Source organism: Colossoma macropomum, unplaced genomic scaffold (genome assembly GCF_904425465.1).
Source record: "Colossoma macropomum unplaced genomic scaffold, Colossoma_macropomum, whole genome shotgun sequence".
In the NCBI taxonomy this organism is placed as follows: Eukaryota; Metazoa; Chordata; class Actinopteri; order Characiformes; family Serrasalmidae; genus Colossoma; species Colossoma macropomum.
The window spans coordinates 12,150,247-12,176,532 of record NW_023494794.1 but is presented as its reverse complement, the minus strand read 5'-3'; the positions used below and the strand labels follow the sequence as shown (position 1 = coordinate 12,176,532).

The 26,286-nt window shown below is 38.8% G+C and overlaps 1 protein-coding gene across 5 annotated transcripts in view; it reads left to right on the top strand.

Moving 5' to 3' along the window:
- LOC118814539 (mediator of RNA polymerase II transcription subunit 13-like) overlaps window positions 1-26,286 on the top strand; it is a 142,327-nt gene that overhangs the window by 66,086 nt on the left and 49,955 nt on the right. For all 5 annotated transcript variants that reach the window (XM_036580181.1, XM_036580180.1, XM_036580178.1 and 2 more), the window contains exons 3-4: window positions 16,373-16,457; window positions 16,844-16,927. In XM_036580181.1, the coding sequence (XP_036436074.1) occupies window positions 16,373-16,457; window positions 16,844-16,927 (169 nt within the window). The remainder of the gene's footprint in view (window positions 1-16,372; window positions 16,458-16,843; window positions 16,928-26,286) is intronic.

Below are 26,286 nucleotides of genomic sequence, written 5' to 3'. Positions count from 1 at the left end.
ACAAGCCTTCCTTTTTTTATTTTCATAAATACCGTCTCAAATATGTACATTTGATTTAAGAAATCAGTAATAATTCAATCTTTCTTCCAATCTCTTGGGAAATGGGGTGTTTTCAGATTAACATATATGCTGTGGCATGCTGCAAAGTTTTTCAGAGGTGTTCTGGGCATAGTTACAGTTGCTAGGCTTTGAAGAACCAACTGTGTGAAACAGTTTTCTACAGTGCCACCTTGAGGCAGACCAGTGCTGCATCTCCAGTTAATTAAGAAGTTCAGGTCCAGCAAATTAATTAGGGGGTCTCGGACATCCTAAGAGCTCCTAAATTTCACACCTTGGATAAAACCTGTCATGTGTGATTTATATTCCTCTTTGTTTGTTTGCTTATTCTGAAAGGTTGCTTGTGACACAAACAAAATAAAAATCTACACATTTTTGACTTTGTTAGATCAAATAAATTTAATATCTTAATCACCTTATAAAGGAGATCAGCAGATGAAAAGGTCAAAATGTCCACTTTTTTGCATCAGCCTTAAAAGTGTTAAACACCTGAAGGTGATGAGTGCTGACATCACAACAAAACAGTATGTAAATGACCTCTGTTCTGATTGGCCCTGTATTATACCTTGTCCTCGCTGAAACACTCCATATAATTTTAACATTAATAGGTGATGCTGTATACTATGTTCAGGTATATCGCTGCTGTTAGAACAAAAGCTTGTTTCTCCAAAAAAGAAACTACAGGAGAAGAGAAAATGTTCTTAACTGTGGATAGAAGTTTATGTAACAAGATTTTATTTTTAGTCATTTTGGACCATTCTAATTGGTGCATTCATCACCACAAAAGGGCAGCTGGCATTTTCAAATGTAAAAAAAAATCAGTAGATAAAACTGCTTTGGTTTTTGTGGTTTTTACTGTTTGTATTTGAGACCATGATGAAATAAGTCTAGTTTCCATATATGGAATGCGAAGTGAATGGTACATTTCAAAACTTTGCTAATGTTTACATATAAGAAGAATTAAACATAAACAAACAAAAACATATACAGAATAAAAAATAAGCAAGTGATATTTGTGTTTTTAATGATATGGGCCCTTTAAATGCAAAAGCCATTCACACAAGCGTCTCGAGCCGAGGCATGCCCCCACCTCCAGAGCTCAAATAGGCTTCAGGAAGCACGCTGGCGTCGGCTGCAGGATCTCTGCTGTCAATGGCAGCTTTGTGTGTGGTGGCAGACAGCCCCCTCCCTTCATGACTCCAACTAGTGGCCAGACTGAGGAGCTGCAGTGTGGTCAGGCAGAGGGTGGGAACTGTATGCTACGACCCAGTTCCATCAGTACTTGTTTGTGTCGGGGGCCGAGCGGCAGCCGATTTGTATTGTGGTGGGAGGGAGAGGGAGAGGGTGAAGGAGAGAGGGAGGGAGAGGAGGGAGGGGAGGGAGGAAGAGGAGGGACAATATGAAATAAACATGTGTTTTCAGCCAAGGGAGAAGCCAATGTGTTATGCACGTGGAAGACATGCATTGTTCACATATGCATAAACATACTTTTTTACAGTCTTTAGCAAGTTTTGTCATTGTCTAAAGAAAAAAATAATCTCCTTTTTTTATTTTTTTTGTTTCTACATCATTTGAGTATGGCAGCTGCCCTTTGCACTGAATATAGAAATGCTCCATAGTTGCTTGGAATAAAAACTCTGTACTTTAACTTACATTGAAAGCAATGAATGTTTTTGCCTTCTCCTGTAAAGTAACCATTTTGAAGATATCACATTTATACTACATTTGTAGTCATCAGTAAAAGGGGCAATATTTTATTATGATTTGACTTTGATATAATAAATTTATCATCGTATTTTACATAAAAAAAAACTTGGAAATGCAGACTCAAACCTGTCGGTATAGAATGTAAATGGAAAGTATAAACCTCCGTTCCAAAGAAACTGGGACAGTATGTGAAATTCTGATAATTACAGAAGGCAGTTGATAGTAAATTTTAAATATTAATTTTTAAATAGAAAATTGCAAAAACATAATATTAGATATTTTACCTTCTAAACTGTTTTTATTTTTTTAATTTACGCTCATTCCATATGTCCAAAAAAGTTGGGACAGAAGTGTGTTCATCATTGTGTTCATCACCTTTCCTTTTAACAACACTTAATGATCGTTTGAGGTCTAAAGACACCAACCAATTCACTTTTGAAAGCAGATTTTTTTTTGTCAGTATTCCATTTTGTTAAATTAAGCATGGATGTCCCTGATGAAGAGGGCAGCTAGAAGGCAGAATGTGTTGCTCCAAAATATGTATCTTTCAGCATTGATGGTGCCTTCACAGATGTGCAAGTTACCCATATTGTGGGCACTTTTACACCGTCAAACCATGATGGTCCCTGGCTTTTAAAACTTATGCTGGTAACTGGATGTTCTCTTTTTTCTTTGTTTTTGGCCTAGAGAGCATGATTTCAATTATTTCCATAAACAATCTGAAAGATTGATAGATTTGTCAGACAATAAAACACGTTTCCACTGTGCATTAGTCCATTTTAGATGAGCTTCAGCCCAGAGAAGTCAGCAGTGTTTCTGGATGTTGTATGGCTTTAGCTGTGCAAAGTACAGTCTTCATTACTCACCACTTATTTAGATAGCATCTTTCTCATGCTTAAAGGACACTTTGAAATTATAGAACAAGAACACATTAAATAGAAGGTACACACTTAACAGCAAAAGACATGATTCTTAGACATGTACATGTTACATTAAGAGATATATTTTAACAGAGATTTAAATGAGGAGAGACAGGAGACAATCCACAATAACTTCTGTAATTTGGGAGATTCTGTACTAAATGATTGATCACCGGTAGAGGCCAGTTTGAACAGCCTTAACTTGTATTTGTGAATGCAACAACAAACACTGTTTATTAACAACAGTTTATTAAAGTGGTGCCCAGTCCATGTAGTGATATCCAACACAGAAGCATTCCGGTTTTTAATGCAGTGCTGTCTGAGAGAGTGAAGGTCAAAAAAAGGTTTTCAACCTTTCCCTTTATGCACAGAGATTTCTCTAGATTCTTTGAAACTTTTGATGATATACCCTGTAGAGGGTGAAGTCCTTTCAGTCACTGGTTAAGGTCTGTTGTTTTTAAACAGTTGGATTACTTGCTGAGACATGTTTTAGCAAAGTCTTGACCCATGTTTGCTGATAAACGACTAGGCCTTTCCTGTATGCACAAAATTAAAAAAATAAAATGTTTTCCCACAGAAATCTGTAGGTAAATTCCAAACTGCCTCTGCTATTATAACGATGGAAAATGTCTCTGTTTATATGGAAAGCACAAGAATGTGGCTTTGGAACTTAAATTCTCGAGCATGTTTAGCAGTCTGAAGTTTCTTCACATGAGGGAGCTATTAGCAAGTTGATTTGCCTTTACTCAGTCTTGTAAGGAAAAGAAACAGCAATGAACACACACAAGTAGGAGCTCACAAATTATTTAAATTTTCTTTAAATCAGATAATACTGAAAAGCATGTAAGATGGAAATATATGAAGTCTTTTAAGTTATCTATAGTTATCTTATAGCTGTGCAACTGTACATGGTCTTCATTGTTGTATTTTGCACACTCTCCCACACTCTCTGATTATGCAGCCATGCTGTTGTAACATTGTGCCTTGGTGTTGTCAAGATGAAATAATCCTTGACGTCCCTGAAAAAGACACTGTCTGATAGGCAGCATATGTTACTCCAAAATGTGTATGTATCTTTCAGCATTAATGGTGCAAATTATCCACTTATACACCCTCATATCATGACAAATGCTGGCTTTTGAACTTTACGCTAGTAACAATCTAATCTGTGCAACAATCTATTTCAGAGCTTGAGCTCAGAGAAGTTGGCAGTGTTTCTGGACATTGCTGATGTACGGCTTTCACTGTACATAGTACAGTCTTAACTTGAATTTGTGGATGTAGCGTCAAACAGGGTTTGACAATGGTTTGTCAGTATTCAAGTATTCATGGGCCCATGCAGTGACATCCATCACAGAAGCATGCTGGTTTTCAATGCAGTGCCATCTGAGGGATTGAAGGTCATTGGCATTCAGTTGTAGTTTTTGCCCTTGCCCTTTACACATATATACAGATATTTCTCAACATTCCCTCAAACCTTGAAGAAACCTGAAGAAAAATTGCACCATAGAGGGTGAAATATCTAAAATCCTTGCAATCGCTCATTGAGGAAAATTGTTCTTAAACCACTAAACTATTTTCTGATGCATTTTTGCAAAGTGGTGAGTCATAAAGGACTAAGCCTTTGCTGGATATTTTCCCTACCCAAGCCTGGTGGCACCACCTGTTGAAAATGCTTTTTGACAGCTTTTCCCAGCTTTTTTTGGAATGTGTTGGAATATCTTCTCTTTGTACTGTTTGTATTTAAATACAGGTCAGTATGCTTTCTGTTTTTATTTGCATTTTACCTACTGTCCCAACTTTTCCGGATTTAGGTTTTTTAGAATAAAAGGTAGATCTTTGCTGCCTCATACCATGTACTTGTGATTGCAGAAGGTGTGGAGAGGGGTATGACATGGTCAGTAACCCACTTTTTTTAAAAAAGAAAATTGTCAATATTTTAGATATCACCCAGGCCTAATGTACATGTAATTGCATTATTTAATTCATTTCAATTTAAGTCATTTAATATGTGGCAATATAATATAAATGGAAGTAACTTTATACCTGCTAAATGAGCACTAAAAATAGTGCTTTTGCACCAACACCAGCTCGAGGTCTATTTCTTTTAAGCAGACACAGGACTCCGATATGAACACACACACACACACACTACACTCAGTAGTGCTGGCGCTGCAGTTTGATAAAGAAGTGAAACTGTGTTGCAACCTCATTCTCAGCAGCTGCAATGACTCCTGGCATGCAAGTTTTATCCATCCAGCTTGTTTACTTTATTATCGAGATGCTCTCAGGCTGATAAAATGCTACCTGCTTGACCTCTGCTAATCGCTGCTGAAAACTTTGACACTTTCAGAAAGGATACGTGATGTATTTGCAATCGCAGAGAAATAGAAAACATATCTGATAATTTATGAACTTACATGGGCTGTGTGTAGTCAGTAGTGCTGGGCTTTCACATTCTTTTCAACTAAAATAGATAGCATAGTGGATTACACCACCAGCAAACAAATAAAAGATTGCATGTAGGTTTGTGCGAAATTGATTTTCCCTGCATTTTTACAAGTCTTGATTAACAATGAAATCATCTAGAACAGGTTAAAAAAAGAAAAGAGGCACTGGTGAGCCTTTAAACATTAGGGCATCAGGTAATGTTTCTGCAATTATGGTCAACAGATGGGTTCATAAGGAGATCACGGTGCCAGTTTAAAATGCATAACTAACAAGAAAAACCTAAACTGAAAGTAAAATGTCATATTTTATATCATTTTTAAAAAGAGCGAATTCAAGAGTTGAACGGCAAGCTTGTGCAATTAGTGAAAAATGTATAATCGGAGTCAAAGTCGCAGGGTATCGCCTATTTGCAGATTTAATTGCTACTAATGACAATTTGTGTGCAAATGTTACATTCACTTACCACTGTAAAGGCCCCTGGGCACAAATATTTGGTGGGCTCCTGCCTGACTACCTCTTTTGGGTGATCAGGGATATGATATCACAACTAGTTATATGAGGGCTATACAACACCACAATGGCAGTATAATAACGGCTAGTGCTGGGACCATCGGCAGAACGTTTTTTTTCCCCCCAGTTGAGACAAAACAATAATAAGATCACACACACGTTAACGAGAGCTCAGGTTAATATTAAACCCAACAGCCAGCGCAACATTTTCTCATAAAGCATCCATCCATTCTTAACAAGCAAAACATTTACCCCAAAGAGGACGAGAAATTAAACATGGACAGCTGAAATGTGCGTAATACAGATAGAAGCAACAACAAACTTAAATGCCTGAACCTTCAAGTGTCCTAAGCGAAAGCACACTGCCGCAGGTGGCATGGTAAATGTTTTTTTTTTATCACTTATATCTACCCTGATGACTTAGTGCGCAAAGGTAAACAGTTAGCAGATCACTGCCGATAAGCCTGATGCAACTTTTTTTCTTGAACTTGGGCAGTTAGCTTTTTTTTTTATTGGCTTTGGAAATGGTCGTCCTCTGCTCTGTCGAAGTGTCAGGTCTCACTTTTACAGATCCCCCCAGCCACATCTTTTGAAAATCTGGCACTTCAAATTTAAAGTACAAGTAAAGGAACAAGCTCACTGCTTAAAAACCCTGAGAGCTTGACCGAAATAACGGCTGATAGTGGAACTAAGCAGTGGAACAATTGAGAAAATGAAGTGGACGTTGAGGACGGACGTGGAGAGCATCTGGATTATGGTTGGGCGAAACACAATGGCAAGGCTGAAATTAGTTCATTTTTTTGTGCTGTGCGTCTAGTAAAGTTCTTACTGCATTTCAAAGCAGCTGCTTAGATTTTCTCATAATTGCCTGTAGGGGCTCCATAGTGACTTGGCCCCTGGGCATGTGCCCATAAAACCCAAAAAATGATCCAGGCCTGATTGGAATTTGCATTGAGAGTATCTGCTAAAAAAATACAAAATACTTGCATAAGAGAATGTAAATTTTCTTATTTATTGATCTGGCCACATCATTAAATTAATAACTGATTTTAAACCTTATGCTTATTCTTAACAGATGATGTTATCAGCCCACAAATTCCATTTATGTACATTACGAACTGTAAGTTTTAATAATAGTTTATTACTCTTTAAAATTATTTCCTCAACTTTTTGCTGACTTTAGGAAATAAAACTTTTCTTCTTGTATAGTCTTATGTGTGTGTGTTCTTGTATACAAATACAATATTTTACATTACATTCAATACAATTGCAATATTTAAATTAATACATGCTTAATTTTTATTTTGGGATGTCTGTTTTGTTGCAGTTATGAAAGTGTCTGGATTCCTGCTTAAATTCAAAAGTGCTTCAGAAAGAGGGGTCATGCAACATGACAGTGTTTCACAACAAAAATCAACAACAGAGTGACTGGAACAGAGGAGTATTTTAGAATGGCCAAGTTGATGTCCTGTGTTTAACGTAATTGCCAATAAATTATGATTCACTAAGCATCAACAGTTTGCATACATTTTCAATGAATTACATTAAATGTTTGAACCCTTTTTTCAAAAAAAAACATGGTTGTGCTAAATAATATGAATTATTATGACTTGGATGACGTTCCACACACTTCAGTGGGGAAACAAACATTTGTTTATCAAGCTAAATACTAGGTTGCATGCAGTTACACTGTAGTTGTACAGTGTAACTGAGAATAAATGAGTGTGCAGGCTAGCTAGCTGCAAGCTGTAGGAAAATCACCCAGACTGCTCTGAGTGTTCAAGCCAACGTGGATGAGTTTAGTGCAACCTCTGGTTTAAGCAGCTTTGAGTGGCTTAGAAACCTTCATCATTCTCCCATTTACCGACAAAAGATGGCCTTTTGTTTTTTCATTATCTTGTAGTATTTTTTAGTTTTTTGTTTTTTTTTTTTGTAAAAAGGGGACAAATAAGTTGAATATATGCATTAGTGTAGAATACTAGTTATTACAATATTTGTAAGAACAATTTAATGTGTGTATATATATATATATACACACACACATATATATGTGTATATATATATATATATATGTGTGTGCGTGTGTAAGTATATAGTTACATAAATACTACTACTACTACTAATAATAATAATACTTATTGAATATTTGAATATTCAATATAATATTCAGCATAATATTCAAAATAAAAATATCCAGTAGTTGCAGCACTATGAGCGCAAGACACTCTTGTTGCTAGGCAGTTTAGTAAAGTTTTGTCCCATATGCTTGCTTAGCTGGTTAGCCAGCTTGCTAGCCTGCTTGTGAGTCCTGACATAACATGTTGAGCTGAATTACTGGTATTAGAATAAAAATGCATTATTATGAGTGAAAATGGGTAAAAACGTCTTGAGTTGTGGTTTCAGTACCCAAACAACAGCCTTGAGACTGAGCACTTGTTAGATGTGACATGAGATTGAGCGTGTGAAATAGAGAGAGGGAGAGAGAGAGATTGTGCTAAACAGGATGAAGTGAGATGAAGACTTGCAAGATGCTGGCATTGAGGGCAACGAAGAGGGAGTGTGAAGACAGAGAGAGAGAGAGCCTTGATATTCTGAACATGTGCACACTCTTGCTCTTAAAAATATCAGCAGTGCTTCCTCTCTGCGGCCTTAAGCTAAAGAGAGAGGGAAATGGAGAGAGAAAAGGAGAGAGAGAGAGACAGAAAAAGAAGAGAGGAAGTGAAGATCATAATGAAAATATACTGTGAAGGGAGAGAGAAGCAGTGAGTGAATGTGTAAGTGAGAGAGAGAGAGCGAGGTAGAGGGAGGTGGCGTGAGTGCTGGAAGCAGTAGAACGGTGGAGGAAGGGTGGGGGAAATAGAATGTTGAGGATCTGTGTGTTCTCACCGGCCATGTTGCCATGGTTACGGGGGAATTCTGGCGAGTAAGGAAATTTCATTCACTCCGCCATTGGAAAAAAGGGAGGGAAATATCAACAAAGCAGAGGAACATGACAGCCCCCGAGCCACCTTCAGAGAGGTGCACATGCCGCACCCCTCCCTCCCCCTTCCTCCCCACTTTGTGCTTGTGTGTGTGTGTATTGGTTGGTTTTGTATTTGTGTATTTGCACCTGAATGCAAGGCGTTTTTTGAAGGTGTGTTGTGGTCTCTTTGGTTTAACGTTAGAGAGGGCACTGACGCAATACCCAGTATCGGTATGTGGCAAAATCCAAAATCCTGGATTGCATGTTGGTGGGGAAAAAACAAAATGCTTCAGAGTGAAGCAAAGAAGGTCATGGGATAACAGTAGCCATATGCAGCCTAAGATTTAAACAAGAATAATGAGTAGAGCAATATGAATAATTGCAATTAACAGTTTAATTATCTTTTTATGTTCGCTGTAAAATACTGCGAAAGAAGTGCAGCCTAAAGTGACCAGATTGGCTGATTGCTTCCTAGCTGTACGTACTCAGTAGTTCACAACTGATGACAGACACAGCTCCAGCTCAAATAAACGAACACTACACGCTGCTACTTTTGTTGTTTTTAGTTTTAAGACCCATGATTCTGTTTTTTGCACCGTAAATGTATGACTGTGTCCACTAACAACTGTGGAAGGTAACTGTGGTCAGGTTAAATAATTGTAATCAGCTCAAATGTTGGTTTCACTGTTGGTTTTACATTTTAGTTTTTGTTTGTTTTCAGTGGTGGTTATTACTGTTTATTGTTTCTTTAGTTGAGTATTTGACTCATCTTTGATTTTTGTTTGTTTCTGCTTTTGTCTATGATACAGAATTATTTTAATGATGTTTGTTTCATTTTGATTGTAAGTGATCTTGTGTGGTCCCCAGGAAGACTAGCGGCCCATATGGTCAAGCTAAAGGGGATCCAAATAAAGAAGAAGAGGAAAAAAATACAGCGTTATGCGATAATTATGCGGCGTAATTCAAATAATGATTTTGATATTAGGGCACTGTTCGAGTTCTCCACTTCCAGCTTTTTTAAAATTTATTTTGGTTTCAAACAGTGACAAATGTGGCAAAATGTAAAGGCTGTTTTTATTTCATTCTGTAAAACAACATCGTTAGCGTGGCGTTGAAGGGGATATCCACCAATTTTCAAGATTTCTTCAGTATTAAATGATTAAGATGTAAACAACATCATCCAGAGTGGTTTGGTGTAAAATGCTCTGTTCTAGAGAACCTTACAGAGTAGTTCACAGTGGTATTGATACTCGGTAAGTTAATGTCTGTAAAGCTCCCTCCCAGGAACTTATTACATGAAATGGTTATGGACACACTGTCTGATGTCTGAGACATTGTTGTATGATAATTTTGAGAAGGTTTTGCACTAAATATTTATTTTTAATCCTTTCATGTTGGAGAGATACATGCAAGATGTTATAAGTCAACATAGTTGCCAAAGAAAACATATTTTCAGATTTACCTCAATTTTATCAACATCAACATTACATATAAAAACTCAGAAGCCATATTTGTGTTGTAGACATTGTGTCCCCTGGTTCCTATCACCATCACTGTAAAAAAAAATCTGAATTGTTAAGTGTCTTTAGAACAGAGCATTTCACATCAAATCGCTCTTATAAAATTTGCTTACATCTCAACCACTGAATTATGCAGACATTTTAAAAAATCATTGTATTCCCCTTTAACAAACAACTCTACTTACAAACACAAACGTGCCTGATTAAAAGTTGAGAATTCACACTTTTGACAGAACTCCTGATTGTTTCAGTGACCTATGAGTGAGAAATAATTAAACAAAATGCGGGAAGAAATGTCTTAAGAGGTATACGCCGCAGGGAACATAGGAAGGTTAAACAAACAGACCACCTACACCTCCTCCCTGAGTGGCGGCGAGCCGTAGGCCATCCCTCAAAACGCCCTCCAGGTACAGGCCAGAGAACAAAGAGCCCCAGCGTGCAGTGGCCTGCTCGCTTTTGCCTCGTCCAAGGGACCCACAGGGCCCCGGTGTCCACGTCCCCTTTTAGTGCTGCTGCTGACAAGGCAGTGAGCGCCATCAGGCTGACAACTGCACGGCCACCTGACAGGCAGTGTGTGCGCTCAGGCCACGCTACAGCCTCCCGCAGCCGCGGCTAAGTGGAGCTGACAGCTGCGCGGCAGAGCACACAGCGTCCACGGTGCAGGCAGAAGTATGCAGGTGACAACCGGGGATGTCCCTAGTATATGTTTCAAGTACATTCTTTGTGAGCACAAGCTAATAAAACCAATTCAGTTTAAGTAGGCTGCTAATTAAGCTACTTAAGAGGGGCCTTCCTTTTTCCAGTTTTTGTATATTTTTATTAGTGTGTGTTTAATACTGATACACGTCCAAAATTTCCGGCGTGTCTACTGAAATCAATTAATAGGGAGTTTGTCCCTCTCTACTTTTTTTGAAGGCTTTACATTAGATGTAGGAACACTGCTCTGAGGATTTGATTTTTGCCACAAAAGCATTAGTGATCTCAGATACTGATGTTTGATGATTCTGGATCACAAATGCCACTCCAGCTCATCCCAAAGGTACTGGATGGAGTTCAGTCACTCAAGAGAACACTGTTCCACTGCTTTACAACCCAGTGCTAGGTGGCTTTATACCCCTCTCACCAACACTTGGCATTAGGCATGACTTTAGGCTCACGCGGCTGCTCTGGCACATACCATTCTATTAGCAGTGCTTTTCTAAGGGGATTATACAAGCTGCAGGTGTCAGCAATTGACATTATGTATACCAGCAATGGGTGCACCTTAAAGTAGCTGAATTAACCAAATAGAAGGGGTGTTTGGATACTTCTGGAATGAAACACAGAGTTTGTCAGGCTTCTTAAAGTACTGATGATATCGGCGATATACTCAGAAGATCATGTTGTGATGTAATTTATCAAGATAATGAAGAATATCGTCATACTGCCTAACCCTATGTGCTAGTGTGTTACGTGTGTTTATTTAACCCACATAGTGTGAGTTTCGAATTAAACAAAGACTAGTAAGAAATCTGAATCGGCCTTAAAAAATAATCGGCGCATCCCTAATGCTACACTAAGTTAGCTAATGTTAAAGTATGCCTTGACTGGCTCTTATGCCGATCTTTCACTCAGAACCAGCGTGTTTAGCTCTGATTGCAGAAGAGATTAGCCACCTCACCCGTTTCTATCACTAGTGCCCGTATTTATGTTTCTTGTGATCCTCTGTAACTATGTCTAGTGGATGAGTCAGAGTGTATGCAGGTTAGCGTGCATATGTTTAGTGTTACGACAGAAGTTCGAGAACGACCCAGTTCACAAACTGTACGCATGGTGTTCTCTAGCTCGTACCTCAAATATGTGTTTGTGGTGAAGTTAAGCGACGAGTGTTTTTAAGCGCCTGCGAAAATCATCTCTCTGAATGTGTGTGAAAAAAAAAAAAGAGAAAGCAGTAGAGAGAGATGGAGAGATTGTTTGATTAGGACTGTCAGGTCCTTTCTCTAATAGTCAAGGTGTGTGTGGGTACACAGCATAAAAGGGAATAATAAAAAAACAAAGCAAAAAAAAGCAAATTGGTTCTCTCTGAGCTGAACCAACATTTTAACATTTCCATTCTTGCATTCCAGTCATAGGAACACAATGTTCCTTAACCAGTTAGAACAAAATTTAAAAACACTTCATTCTGTTCCTCTATGTAGGTCCATTTATAATGTTTGTGTGGGTTTATGTAACAAACATGTGTAATTCATTTTTACACGTCCATATTCCAACCTGTCTTTATCCCTATAAAATTAAACAAGCTGACTTTGTTACTATGCCATTAACACAGATATATGTAAATGATGTCTGTTCTGAATGGCTGCCCTGTATTGTGCCTCATTCAATAAGCAGTCTAGACTGAAACACTTTTTATATCTTCAGTGTGAATGGGCAGAGCTAAACTGCTGAAGGCTAAATAGGCAGACATCACGAAAATGGTGAATTCAAAATAGGCATCTAGCTATCAGGTAGCTCATTATTATTTACCAAAGGTAGCTATGAGCAAAAACAGGGTTATATGTCTAACACATACTTTAACATAATGATGGTCTATATTGAGAAAATGTTTAAGTAGATATGATAGTATTTTATTAGTATAGTGCTTTTTTGTTATCATAATAAACGATATAGTGAAAAACAACTTACAAGGTTTTTCTGAGCTTATGGAGATTTAAGGCATTGCAGTATATGAAAAGTTGAATAAATTTTTGTGTGTCCAGAATTTTTTAATGTAGGGCTACTAGTGCATTGTGTCTGGGTGTCAAAATATCGTCATATGTATTGTGAAAATATTGGTTCATCGGTTAGAATGATGGCAGTCAAGAAAAGCTGGAGTTGCTATAATGTCATTATGTGCTGTTAAAAGATGAGACAGTAATACACATATAACTTCCAATTGCTAATCTCTGCTCTGTCTCCATCCTTCTGGATGAACTTTATACAAATAAGCTGAGCAGTGACCAATACCAGAAACCGCATCACACTCATAGTTAAGCTACGCGCTAAAGATTCAATACTCAGACACAAACCAAACAAGATATGAAATAGTTTGAAAAGATGACTCCAAAAGATGGGACATTATTAAGTTATTTGATATTTTATAGTTAAAAAAATATTAGGCTGCTCTGGGGTTCAGAACTAGGCTACACTGCTGCTTATGAAAGTTGATGTTGGGCAGTTGGAGGTACGATATAATTAATAATCTAGTTCAGATTCTTGTTAAGATGTGGCTTATGCTGAATGAAAAAAAAATGTGTTATTAACCAGTAACAGAGATTTCAAATGAACAGTTCTGTTCTAGAATGTTAAGGACAGGGTTCCCGCAGAACCATAAAAAGAGTTATGAAGTCTGGAAATAGATGTAAAAAGTTAAGGTCATGAAATGTCTAGGACAAATATTAGTTACTACTACTAGAAGTATTGAATTCTAAGATGATGCCTGAAGGCAGAGTTAGAGCTATTCATGATGATTGGATCTGCAAAAATGGATTTTGAATGGGGGGAAAATAATAAAACATATAATAAGGCCTGTGCAAAAGTTATGTCAAATTTTATTTTTAAAATGCCACATTTAAGTTTATTCCTCATTGAGGATGTGTTAACTTTTTTTCTTAATTAACAAAGCCTGTAATTTCAGACTGGGATGTTCAGGCTTTTGCACATGACTGCATATGCCATATTTGAGTTTGAATTGTTGTGCAGGGAAATGGTATTATTTTTCCTCTGTTGAGGTCTTAAAATGGTATTAAACAACTTTGAATTTAATTTTTAAAACTATGCAACAACACTGTAAGAATGAATATATTTGCTTTTGTTTCTAGCAATATTCCGGTTTTCATTTTCCTTCCTAAAATCAGTTTGGGACAACTGGGCCATGAGCTGCTAAGAGAGAGAAAGGCCCAAGGCAAATGGCCCGTGTCGGGCGATTACTGGCGTGCACATATCTAGGCATGTTAGTGGCCACTGTATTCTCAGTGTGTGGCCATTGGCCAATCATGCAAATGCCGCCACCCCCCAGAAAGCATAATGATAACAACCAGTGTCACAAAACTATTTGATGCAATGTAAAAGTTGACGTGTTAAGCTTAAAGTCGCATATGCAGAAGTTTGTACGCGCACAGTGCACGTAAGACTAAACGCTTGCCTGTGGAGTTGTAAAACTAAACCAGCTGTGGCAGGAGATGAAGTTGTTCTTTGGAAGCAATTAAGCTAGCTGACATGAAACAAAGAAGATCATTTGATTAACTTCTTTGGATACTGTTTACACTCTGAACAGCGACCACTGAGAATTATTTTAGTCTCTGAATTGCTGTAACTTTGTCAGCCCTCTACACAACAGCACTGTACGTTGATTTCAGTAGCGCAAAGGAAGCAAAAAAAGAAGTACATTTATAAACATTCATTTTTGTTAAGGAAACTGCCTCAGTCATTCAAAAGCGAACCCAGTCAGTTTAATGCTTGATTAAAAGTAGTCGTCATCTACCACACAGTGCAAATTACTTTCTTCTCATTGGATGATGTTAGAACATGTTGGCTTGTCGAAGTAACATTGAGAACAGAGAAACTATCATGGTTAGCCAAACTCCTTCAGACTTCTCAATTGTGTGTGGCGCGTCAAGACACTCTTGTTTTGCAGTACTGTTAACTAGTACAGTAAAATAATACAATATAGAAATCTTTCATTGGCCACTTGAGTTACTTGCGCACATACTAATCTCTAATTAAATATCAGCTAAATACTGAGACATAATGTTTGTTAGGGGTGGGAATCTCTAGGCACCTCACGATTCGATTCAGTTCCGATTCAGAGGGCTGCGATGCGATTATAAAACGATTATCGATGCATCTCGATGCATCTTTTTTCTATACATCATTTCTATTTTCTCACTGTGTGAGGACCTGGTAGTTTTAAAGCAAAGTATTTGCAATGATCCATAATGAATTTGCTTTCAATATCTTTTATTCTTCTGAACTAGAAGGCTCTCATTCACTGCCTTTGGAGCACGAGACGCTGCTGCCACTCATCTGCGATAAAATGCACAGTTACGGTGAAATAGGATCCAGTGGTAATGGATCTCCACGCAGCGCGTTACAGCCGTCCTTCCCGCTTTCTTTAGCGATTTTATAACTTCGGTTTTGGTCTCGTTGTAGGGGTTGTTGTCGCTGTGTCAATAAAATATACCTGAGACGGGACGTGTGCAACACAACGCAAAAGCCCTGTTTCGCAACGACTGAGAATTGGCGTGCAGACTGCAGGTCATATAGCAGCGATGCGTTATTCGCATTTATAAGCAGCGCAGTTGGTTTCCTGGCAAGTTAAATCTGCAACGAGAGACTGTCAAACACTAAATGGTTGTGAAGATGAAGTCGCTTCTCTTTCTAATTTTTCCGTTCCACCTTAAATGGTGCTGCTTTTACATCCGGCGCCTCGGTCAGAATTTAAGATGTAACGGGAAAATTCGAACAAGAAGCTGGAGAATAAGAAGTGACTTCAGTCTCGTAAAACAGTCAAACATTGAGAGACGTTTTATGATAAACTGCTCTAGTTTTGAGGAAAAGTTTTCTGGCGGAGATGGGAGCAAAACGGCTATTAAAGCTTAAAGCAGAGCAAAGTAAACCTGCGCTCTCGTTTATATCATCTAGCCTATACTAGGACATACTGAGACATGCTGGACATTAAATGTTGTGGCTCCCAAGGTGGTTTGATTTTTGTTGAAAGGACAAAATGGCTTTTCTAAACATTTGGGTTGTGACCCCTGACCTAACCTGAAAACCTTAAAAAAGCGTGGGGGGTGGAGGTGAGTGATAAAAAACACAAAGTTACTTAAACAAGATGCAAAGAATTAAAGTACCCGTTTTGAGTTAGCCTGTTCATTCAGCCTGTTTGTACAGTAAGGCTCCAGATGGCTAGCTTAATGTTAATGCACTGTCACACACTGGCTAATTACCTAGCCAGCTAACTAGCAGTCACTCCAGTTCTTAGGCAAGCTACATGATGTGTAGCATGATGGGGGTGGGAGGGTCACTGTGGTTGGAGTGGACTGGCCTAGGCAAGTCCAGGGCTGAATTTAGTTCCCAGTCCAGCCCTGATATGTCTGTTCATTCTCGGGAGTGTGTGTTTATGCAGTACAGATAAAAGCGATTCTAATTTGCCATCAAGGAATGTGTTTTTCTTTTTTTCCATACATATTGTAATGCTTCTAATATGTCTGTGTTTGTGTTTGCAGTGGTGGAAGAGGGTCTGTGGGAATGTGGGCTCTCCTACGAGTGCAGGACACTCCTCTTCAAGGCCATTCACAACTTACTGGAAAGGTACAGTATCAAAAAAATACTTAATTTCCTGTCAGCGTCTTGACTCACCTTTAACTCTGAAACATCATGCGCTTGCCTCAGATCATGGCGAGTAATCTCTGCTCGACTTTCTTTTGTGGTTTCTGACCCTGTATAACATAATGTATTCTATAAAAATAGACAAACGAATGTTGCGACACTTGCAGCTGTTGCGGCTGAGTTTCAAATGAGTTGTCGGACACTTTACCTTATGCAAACTCAGGTGCTTAGTTTCATGTAAGTTTCAAGTTTCACCATTCAAAGCAAGCTTAAAGACGCAAACGTCTAATTTTTTTGGGGGAAATTATATAAATCAAATTTTTGCCAAACTATTGCTTCACTGTATCATGGCTATGGTCTGTTTCCAGATGCCTAATGGATAAGGACTTTGTGCGAATTGGCAAGTGGTTCGTCAAGCCTTACGAGCTCGAAGAGAAGCTTCTCAGCACCAGGTGAGTCCAGGACCTTTCATTCAACCTTTGCTTCACTCCCCACCGCCCTCCTTTGCCTTTTGCACAATCCGGAGAATGTTAAGAGTACATGATCTTATCTGGTGGGAGAGGTAAAAGCGGTGTGGGAACCACTGGCTCTTTGGAGAACGTTCCAGTGGTGTGGTGTTAGAGCAGTTCCCACCACGCGGGAATGTTTTTAGGAGCGTTTAGGCGCCCCCAGAGGTGTCGATGCCACCTGCGAACGCGTCGGCCCGGTGGCAGCAAGTTTGCAGGTGGGAGCAGCACTTGTGCCACGGACGCGTGACAAGGGTGACAGCGTGCGAGAGAAAGAGGGTGCCAGACGGTCCAAGTGCATAAGGGTGTGAGAGGACTGTGTGTGTGTTTGTGTAAGAGAGCAGATTGATGCTGGGAAAGAGCTAATGGAGTCAAATTAGTGGGCTGTCAGTCCATTTCAATTGCAAATGTTTGATTTGTGTGAGTTTCAAGCTGCCTTTGATTTATAAAGCCTGCTATAAGAGCCCTTCTTTATCCGCAGCTCACTGTTGTGCTCATGTTTCTCGATTTTCACTCCACAAGCCAACGAGCTTGGTTCCTCCATCGGAACACTTTCATATTAATTAAACAGAATTGTGGATGAATTAAAGAGAAAAAAAACAAGAAAGCAAACATATGTTTTTGTTTTACTGAAATGCGCCAAGCTCTTGCAATGAGCAGTTACAGAACTGTGCAAAAATCAGAGACCACCCTTCATTTATTTAATTTCCTTTTAAAATGGCCATTAAATACAAGTTATTCACTTATCAGCCTTAGGAAAAAAGCAGAAAATATATTTAACAGAAATAGCAGAAGTAGCCTCAGCAACTAATTATAATATTATTTTCTTCAGCATTTTGTGTGTCCACTTTTTACCTTTATTAGAGCTTCCTTTCTTTTCAATTAGACTTGCTTTCAGTTCTTCAAAGAAAGCAGCAGGAATATTTTTCCACACCTCCAAAGCTCAGTCTTAGAAGTTGGTTGCACTTTCTGCTTCTCACGATCTGAGTAATGCCACTTAAATGTAGACTCATAAGTCCATAAAACCTTAATCCTCATCTCTGGGGACCAATTTCAATATTCTGGTTACATATTCTTTCAGACCCAAAGTGTTGAGCTGTCCTCTCAAAGTGAAAGGACTAATAAAGATAGCAGGTTTGAGTGCTTACATAAAGAAGGGGGAAATGAAAGGAAATATACGAAAATAAACAGGAGTTCAGGAGTTTCCAAAACGTTAGGTGTAGCAAACATATCTCCTAACAACCATGCCCTGTACCAAGGCCTGGCAGACCATCAAAACGGTCACTATCAGATAAACAGTGCTTACAGCTTTCATCTTTGAGAATTGTAGAAAATCAAGCTCCACTCAGATCTGAAAAAGATCCACAGCTGTTTCTGTTCATCCTTCCACTGTGAGAAGACAACTCAGCACTATGGGTCTAAAAGGATGTGTATCTCTCAAGATGCTGTTACTGAGAAAAGGAATAATCAAATTTGCAAATCAAACAAAGAAGATGCATTGTTCTCAGAGCAATGGACTGACCACCCCAGAGTCCAGGCTTCAAAATCACTGAATGTATTTGGGGTTACCTGGATAGTAATAAGAAGACAATACAACCAACTTCAAAGACTGAACTTAGAGGTGTGGAAAATTAACCTATAGGTCCTTTTGAAAAACTGAAAAATGGAAAGCAAAGAGCAGACAGACTGACTAGTACTTAATGACTACTTTGACTGGTAATGAAATAAATGAAGGGTGGTCTCTGACTTCTGCACAGAACAGTATGTATTGACTCTAATCAAGTGTGCTGCAGTTTCTCTTTAAGAGGAATGGTATTTATGTCAACAACAGCTAACATAAGCATACGTTTACTGATGTATGGGTTTAGGCTATCATGCCTGCCTCTGTCAGTGAGTAAAATGAAGACACGAGACTGTGGACTAATGGATTTATTTATTTATGTATTTATTTATTTATCTTTCTATCTATCTAAACAGTTTGGGCGGCCCTGGTCAAATCACCTGTTTTTTTTTTTTGATTGCCTAAGTGAGATGTACACATCATCTACAGAAAACACTTCTGCACATTGTAATGCACAGTTACTGTTCATTTGCTGAATTTAACATACGGGGAGAAAATAAACGTAAAATGTGACCTGAACAAAAGTTATACACATTAAACTAGATAAATAGAAATTGTTCACTCAATTTTGCAGAAAAATGCGATATTTTAGTTTGTTACCTGTAGCGGGTGTTCAAACTTTGGCATATGACTGTGTTCAGAGTGAATGGAGCAGCCGATAAAGGGAGGGAAAGAAGAGGAAGAATAAGAGTCATGACTACACACTGGGAGATCCTCAAATTTGTCTGGAGGATTCGTCCACAGCTCGCTCACTCTCTCTCTCTCACTCTGTCTCTCTTGTCTGTTTGAGTTTGACCCCCCTTGACTCCCTTTAGAACATTAAGGAGGCGTCTTCTCCCTCAAGAGAGAGGGGCTTAGCAGGTTGTGTGTGTGTGTGTGTGTGTGTGTGTGTGTGTGTGTGTGTGTGTGAATGTGTTCTAAAGGGAGAGATGTAGACGGAGAACCTCTCGGGACACACAGAGTGTGACGGAATGTTTATGTGCATATGTAGGACGATGCATATGTGTGAGGATATATGTGCGTGGGTTCACACTTGCAGGATGTTTACATGTGTCTGTGTGTGTGTGTGTGTGTGTCAGAGCAGTGGTGAGGAGCTGAGATTTGGAGGGCTCCCCTGCTGAGCTCTTAGAGTGGGGGAGTGAGTGTGTCATTAGGATGGGGCTGCTGTGTGTGCATGTGTTTGTGCAGGCTTGTTTTTGTTCACTTCCAGGACAAAAATGTCTCCACTTTACAAGAAAACCAGAGAAAGAGGGGGCTGACCTATATGCAAAAGTTTGACCGCTAGCATGTTTTGTCGACATGTTGTCTATAGGTTACACATATCTGCACATTTTAACGTACAGTTACTGTTCATTTGCTGAATTTAGCAGATTGGGGGGACAAAAACAACGTAAAATGTAGCTTATGCAAAAGTGTTGGCACATTTTAGATTTTGTGTTTGCTAAACTCAGCAAATAAATATGTTGTGCACTAAAATTTGCTGAAAAATGCCGCATTTAAGCTTGTTCCATGTAGAGGATGTGTTAACTTATTTTCTCTTAGAAAATCTGCAAACCATGTTATTTGACCAGTGACCAGTGTCAGTGACCAAACTTTTGCATACAACGTGTGTACATAACACTGTGTGAAAGGCAGAGACCATCCTTCATAGGGCTGAATGACTACGGGAAAATATCAAATTTTTCTGCAATTTCTTTTTTAAATAAATACAGCGTAAGGCCTATTTTGGACAAGAAGACAAGCACATCCATTTTTTCGGACTGAAGGCATAAACACTTAATGTAGTGTGCTAGACTGCCGGTTCACAAGCTCTGCGTTATTAGGTTAAATTTCTGAACTTTGAATGATGTAAGACATAATTAAAATTACAGCTTTTAAATCAAATTGCAATTTTGATATAAAAACATTCAATTGGTCAGCCCTAATCATTCACTTTTTTAATGTCCAGTCCATTTTCCTCTCATAATCCAAGTAATCCAAAACACATTCAGTGATGTTGAGGTCTGGGCTCTGGGGTGGTGAGTGGATTCTTCTGAGAACACCAGCAGCTTCTGTGTTTCTTTTGGAAAGTTCGGAGTCCTATTCTCTTTATATCTTTTATCATTTTTAAACTCCTTATCAGAAATATCTCCAGATAAATGAATGACTTATACTTAAAGATTATTTTGACTGGAAGTTAATTAAATGAAGGGTGGTCTCAGACTTCTGCATAGCACTATACATATTATAGGTTCCGCTAATAAAGAATTTTCCATTCAGAAATTTTAGCTTACAGTTAACTGCCATTGCAATGAACAGTTTAATTGTCCTTTTATTTTCATTGTATGCAGTGCATACAAGCCTAATGTGGTCAGATTGTCTTACGTCCTAGCTGCTGATACTCAAATAAACAAACATTACACACTTTCTAAATGTTATAACACCAGTTAGAAGTTAGCATGTTTGTTGTTTTTTCATAAGTCTTGACGAGTTTTAGTAAATGTGTTTTCTGCTTTCTTTTATTTACATACATGTCATTATTTAACAGTAATCAGTTATTGTACATGATTTATTAATACAGCAGTGACATTTCTCCCTGCACAGGAAATCAGACCTCCGATATATAATGCTCCCTCTAATATATAATACATACAGGTATGTGTGTATTATCCCATGTCCTTGCATTGTATTAAAACAAGTATTTGTGTGTGTTGGGGGGTGGGTTAGACCCCGTTAAGCCCACCTGATTCTTCTCTAGTTTGACAGCTTTGTCTGTGCCACACTGTCAGCTGCTGCGCCGCCCGCAGGGTCCAACACACAGCCAAGCAGTGAATTATTGAACAGCCTGCTCTGGAGAGAGAGAGACATTGAGAGACACACAGAGAGAGAGACACACATACAGAGAGAGAGGGACAGAGAGGGTGGGCACCCACACACACACAAACACAACATGCCATTCCTTAACACGCAGAAATCCATATGTGCCAAGACACATGCACACACAGCACACTCATTTACTCTGTCTCCCTCCCCTTGCTCCCTCTTCCTCTCATTCTACCTGTCTCTCGTTCTTTCTCTAGTAGGACTACATGGTCATTAAATAATAACTAAATCAAGCTATTTTACCAAGAAAAGCAATATAGATTTCTCTGTCTCCGTATTTCTCTCTCTCTCTCTCTCTGTCTCTATCTGTCTCTCTCTCTCTCTCTCTCTCTCACTCTCACTCTCTCTCACTCTCTCACTCTTCATCTCACCTTGTCTATCTGTCTCTTTCTCCCTCTCTCTTTCCATCTCAGTCTCTTTTGCTCACACGCTCTCTTTCTCACTTTCTCTCTCTCACTCTCTCTCTGTTGGTCTGAGTCTCTCTTTCACGCACATACACTCTCTCTCTCACTGTATTTGGAATTTGTGGACATTAAATAATAAGTAAACCACAGATTTTCACTCAGGCAACACACAAGCTATCATGCACTTGCATGCATTAATCCAGCTGATGACACACACACGTGTACACAACAAACATTCCATCATAATACCCCCCCGCCCCCCGCGTGACTGTGTAATACCACGTTACCCCCGTACACACTTTCACAGCTTACGTTTCTTTGTGTTGAAAGTTTACAGCAGTAGCCTCGCTGACCTGCAGGGGGCGCTGTAACCCATGTAAAGCCTAGTTAAGTCTCATTCCCTTGTATTGCCCAGGGCATGGGGAGTACCATCACATCTCTGAAGAGATGCTGCACCCCTCCCTCCTCTCTCTCTCTCTTTTTCTCTCCTCCTTCGTTCCTTCGTCCCTCTCTCTCTCCCTCTAGACCATCTCTCCTCTGGCTCTCTCTCTTTTTCCCCTCCTTTCTTTGTGTCTGGGAGAGTGCGCACTGTACATTGGTAACGGATTGCATCAGACTCCCACAGAGAGAGATAGAGAAGGGGGGGGAGGGAGAGAGAGAGAGAGAGGGAAAAAGGGGGGAGAGAGCGAGAGAGAGTGGGGCTTATAAATTAAGCATTAGTGTGGCAGTTGAAGGATTGGATTGTGATGATCGGGATTAGGCTGCCTTTTATATAAACTGCCTGCAAAAGCATTTATTTGAACGTCACGTAAATTGTCAATATGAGTCGGTATGTGCATTGAAACATTTGGATTTTCTAACGTGAACTTGAACGTCTTACATGCCGTTAAGCGCCGCATACCTTATGCACATGTGATCATACATACAGGGTCTCTTTTTGATGTGTCTGTGTCAGTGTGTGTGTGTGTGTGTGTGTTTGGTCGCTTTCCCCCAGCCCACTTTGGCCAGGGGGGAAAGGAATGACATTGAGACATTAGCCATCTCCTTGGCAACGGACGTTGGGTGTCGGGCTACATCACGGGGTCACTCCACGCTGCTTAGCCAGCTCAGGAAAGCAGGCAAAAAAAAAAGGAGAAGAAGAATAAAGCAGCTGATAGCCGCGGACTGATCTGAGAGCAGTTTTTCACTCTGCGCCCCCATAATTAACCCTTCTAACAGACTCCTGGTGTAAGGTCTTTTGTCTCACTCGTAGTGCATAGAAACAAGCAGAGACTTTCATTGACAGTGTGTGTTCTAAGCTTTCAAACAAGACTATATTTGTGTTTGTAGGAAGAAGAGGAGATATTTTATGATCTGAATTAGATTTTTGTTGATTATTGTTGAGCATGCAGTCTTTGTAATCATTTGTTAAGATCAAAACAGAATTGCAAACTGAAACCTGTCGATACACATCATAAATCACATGTGAATTCATTATTAATTGTGTAATTACATTTAAATGTAAACAAAATGTTCTCACTTTTTTGGAATTCAATGTAAGATGTATATCTGGCGAAAGTTTTAAAGCATAGCAATCAATGTCCAGTCAGTATAGTGAATAAATGGAAAGTGAGCTGCAAAAATGGCCATTTCAGAAAAAGAAAAGATATTTGCGTACATCCACCTATTCAGCCGACAGAAGTTTATCCACTCCCATTCGCTCTGAAGTAATGAGGAGTGTTTCAGCTCAGACTACTTTTTGAATGAGGTACGGTTGGTAGCAGTTCTAGGACTGTACACTGTTAGTACTGTGCAGATACATTTCTCACATCAAAGTACAATGTAAATGTACCTCAAAGGTACAACAGTGGTTTTAAGGTCCAATTGTATACCTTAAATAGGTTTTCCCAGGTGAAAAGTACATATTTGTACCTTTTCATAACCTAATGTTTTAAAGCAGAACTATTAAAGTAAAAAGGCTGGAGACGAGACGGAGTGTGTGGAGTCAGTACAACTTAAAAAAACATAATATTAGGTGTACCCTTGAGGGTACCACCCCAGAGACAAGAGGGGTACTGCCCCATGACGGTTTCATACCTTTATTTCTGAGAAGGTATTAATGGCAATTTTAGAGACTCCCAAGTTCATGAAGCTTGAAAATATGTGCAATAATTGAAAATAACCTAACATTTAAAAACATGACCCAAAAACGAGGCCTATTCCATTTCTTCCTTTTTTATGTAAACAAAAATTATAATGTTGATATCAGATGAATGGACTACTCAACAGAAGAGTGTTTTTTTGCACAGTATTGAGTACACTAGAGGACATTACTTCATCTTTGACATCTCAACGCATCATTAATACACAGCCTATACACATAAAGTGCATAGAGCGCACAATCTGTAATGAACCTGCAGTTAGCTTCTTATTCACTTGCTTCTTTCCCGAATTTTGTTGTTCCACCTTAAATGTTGCAGAGGTTACATTCTGCTGCATGTACAGTAATAACAATAAAGGAGCAATTATAAACTGTTATACAATCAACTAAAACCTGGAGACATGACAGCATGTGTGGAGTAAATACAACTCAAAAAATAAATAACTGTAATGAATTATGGTACGATTATGTTCCCTAACTAAAGGTACTGAAGAAGTACCCTTGAGGGTACCAGCCCAGTGACAAGACTGGTGCTGCCCCAGTGACCGTTTACTACCTTTTTTTCTGGGAGTGTACTTTCTTCCAGTTTAGTGGGTGAAGCATTCTGCTCAACCAGTTATATGAAAGAAAGTTTTGGGGTGGTGCCCAAGGTGGCCAATCAGATTTTAGGGGGTAAGCCAGTGCCAATCAGAACAGAGGGGATTTACCTACATTCATCACTCCTAAAGGCAGTATATGAAAAACAGCTTGTGTAAATGGCTAAACAGATGTTAGAAAATGATCATGAAAGAATTCAGTGTAACTGACACCCCCTGTCAAATGACATGTTTAGTTGTTTTTCGAATTGAAAATAAGTTAACACATCCTCTCCTGGAACAAAGTAAAATATGGCATATTTCTGCAAATGTTATTGCACAGTTTCAAATTATTTGCTCAGTTTAATGCATTGAAAAAAGTAATACATCAAATATAGCTTTTGAAATTCAGCATATAAATAGTAATTGTGCATTAAATTGTGCAGAAGTGTGTTCTCTGTGGAGGTTGTGCTAACTTATTTTCATTTAGAAGATCAACAAAACATATTATTTAACCAGGACTGCCCAAACAACCGTAAGTGGACCAGATAAAGCAATAGAATTCAAACAGAATATTGGATGGACCCTTTTAAAGTTCAGAGCTGCAGGATGAACTGATCCTGGATCAGACTTTGTACCACAACCACATTGCTGTTCTGTTTTCTGCCAGTGAAACACAACACAGAAATGCCTCCCAGCTTCATCTAAACAGGCTGCTAATTGTTTTGGTGGTAGTGTAGCGGTAGCCGATGAGGTTGGTTTCCGCTATTGCTTTATTGATCGGCTCCACACGTAAGTATTATCTCTTTATGCAGCATTGATCGGTTGGATATACAATGGAAATAAAATGACAGCAACAATAATCACCTCTGTGAAACTGTTGGGGGGGGTGATTTGTTTGTAATTTGATCACTGCCAGTTACCCACCAGTGACACCATAATAACATGCTTGTTTAATTAAATGTTCACCTGCTGTTTTTGAGGGATAAAATTGCATGCTAACTTGTAACTACCTGTAACTAATGCTATGCTGCGTAATTTACATTATAAAGAGAAGTCATAAAATAAAAATTGTAAAAACAATGAACTTAAAACATACAATGTAGAGGCGTCACTAACACTACGTTTCCTGTTCATTTCACCCCTCTTGACGGAAGTTATTCAATATAGCAAAAGCTAACATTTAAAACACTTAAAGAAAACTTTTTTACTTTTTCATCCTTCCAAGACAATCTGGTCTGCTGCTTATTTATCCAGTCTGCTTCCAGAGTTGTGAAAAATACATGTCTGGCAAACCTGAAAGACCCAAACGAATTTCCTTACTACATTTTCTAGTTTAATTTCCTTTCCCAAAGGTACGCTTAAGATGCTTGTGTGGGTTTTATCTATCAAAAACAGTCATTATTCATTTTTTACATGACCATTTTCCACCATCTCTTTGTCCCTTATAATTAAATAGGATGTTTTTGTTGCTGTGCCTATGTGTAAATGAGCTCTCTTCTGATTGGCTGCCCTGTATTTTGCCTCAAAAAGGCACAATAAAAATAAATTAATTCAAAAAGCAGTCCAGGCTGAAACATATGCAGAAATGTAGAGAAATCAGTGGAATTCCCCTTTGAGCATTACAGTTATCAGGAAATTACTCAGTTACTAATATAACCAATAGTTACAGCCCTACACCTCCCAGGCAGTTTTCTCACAGA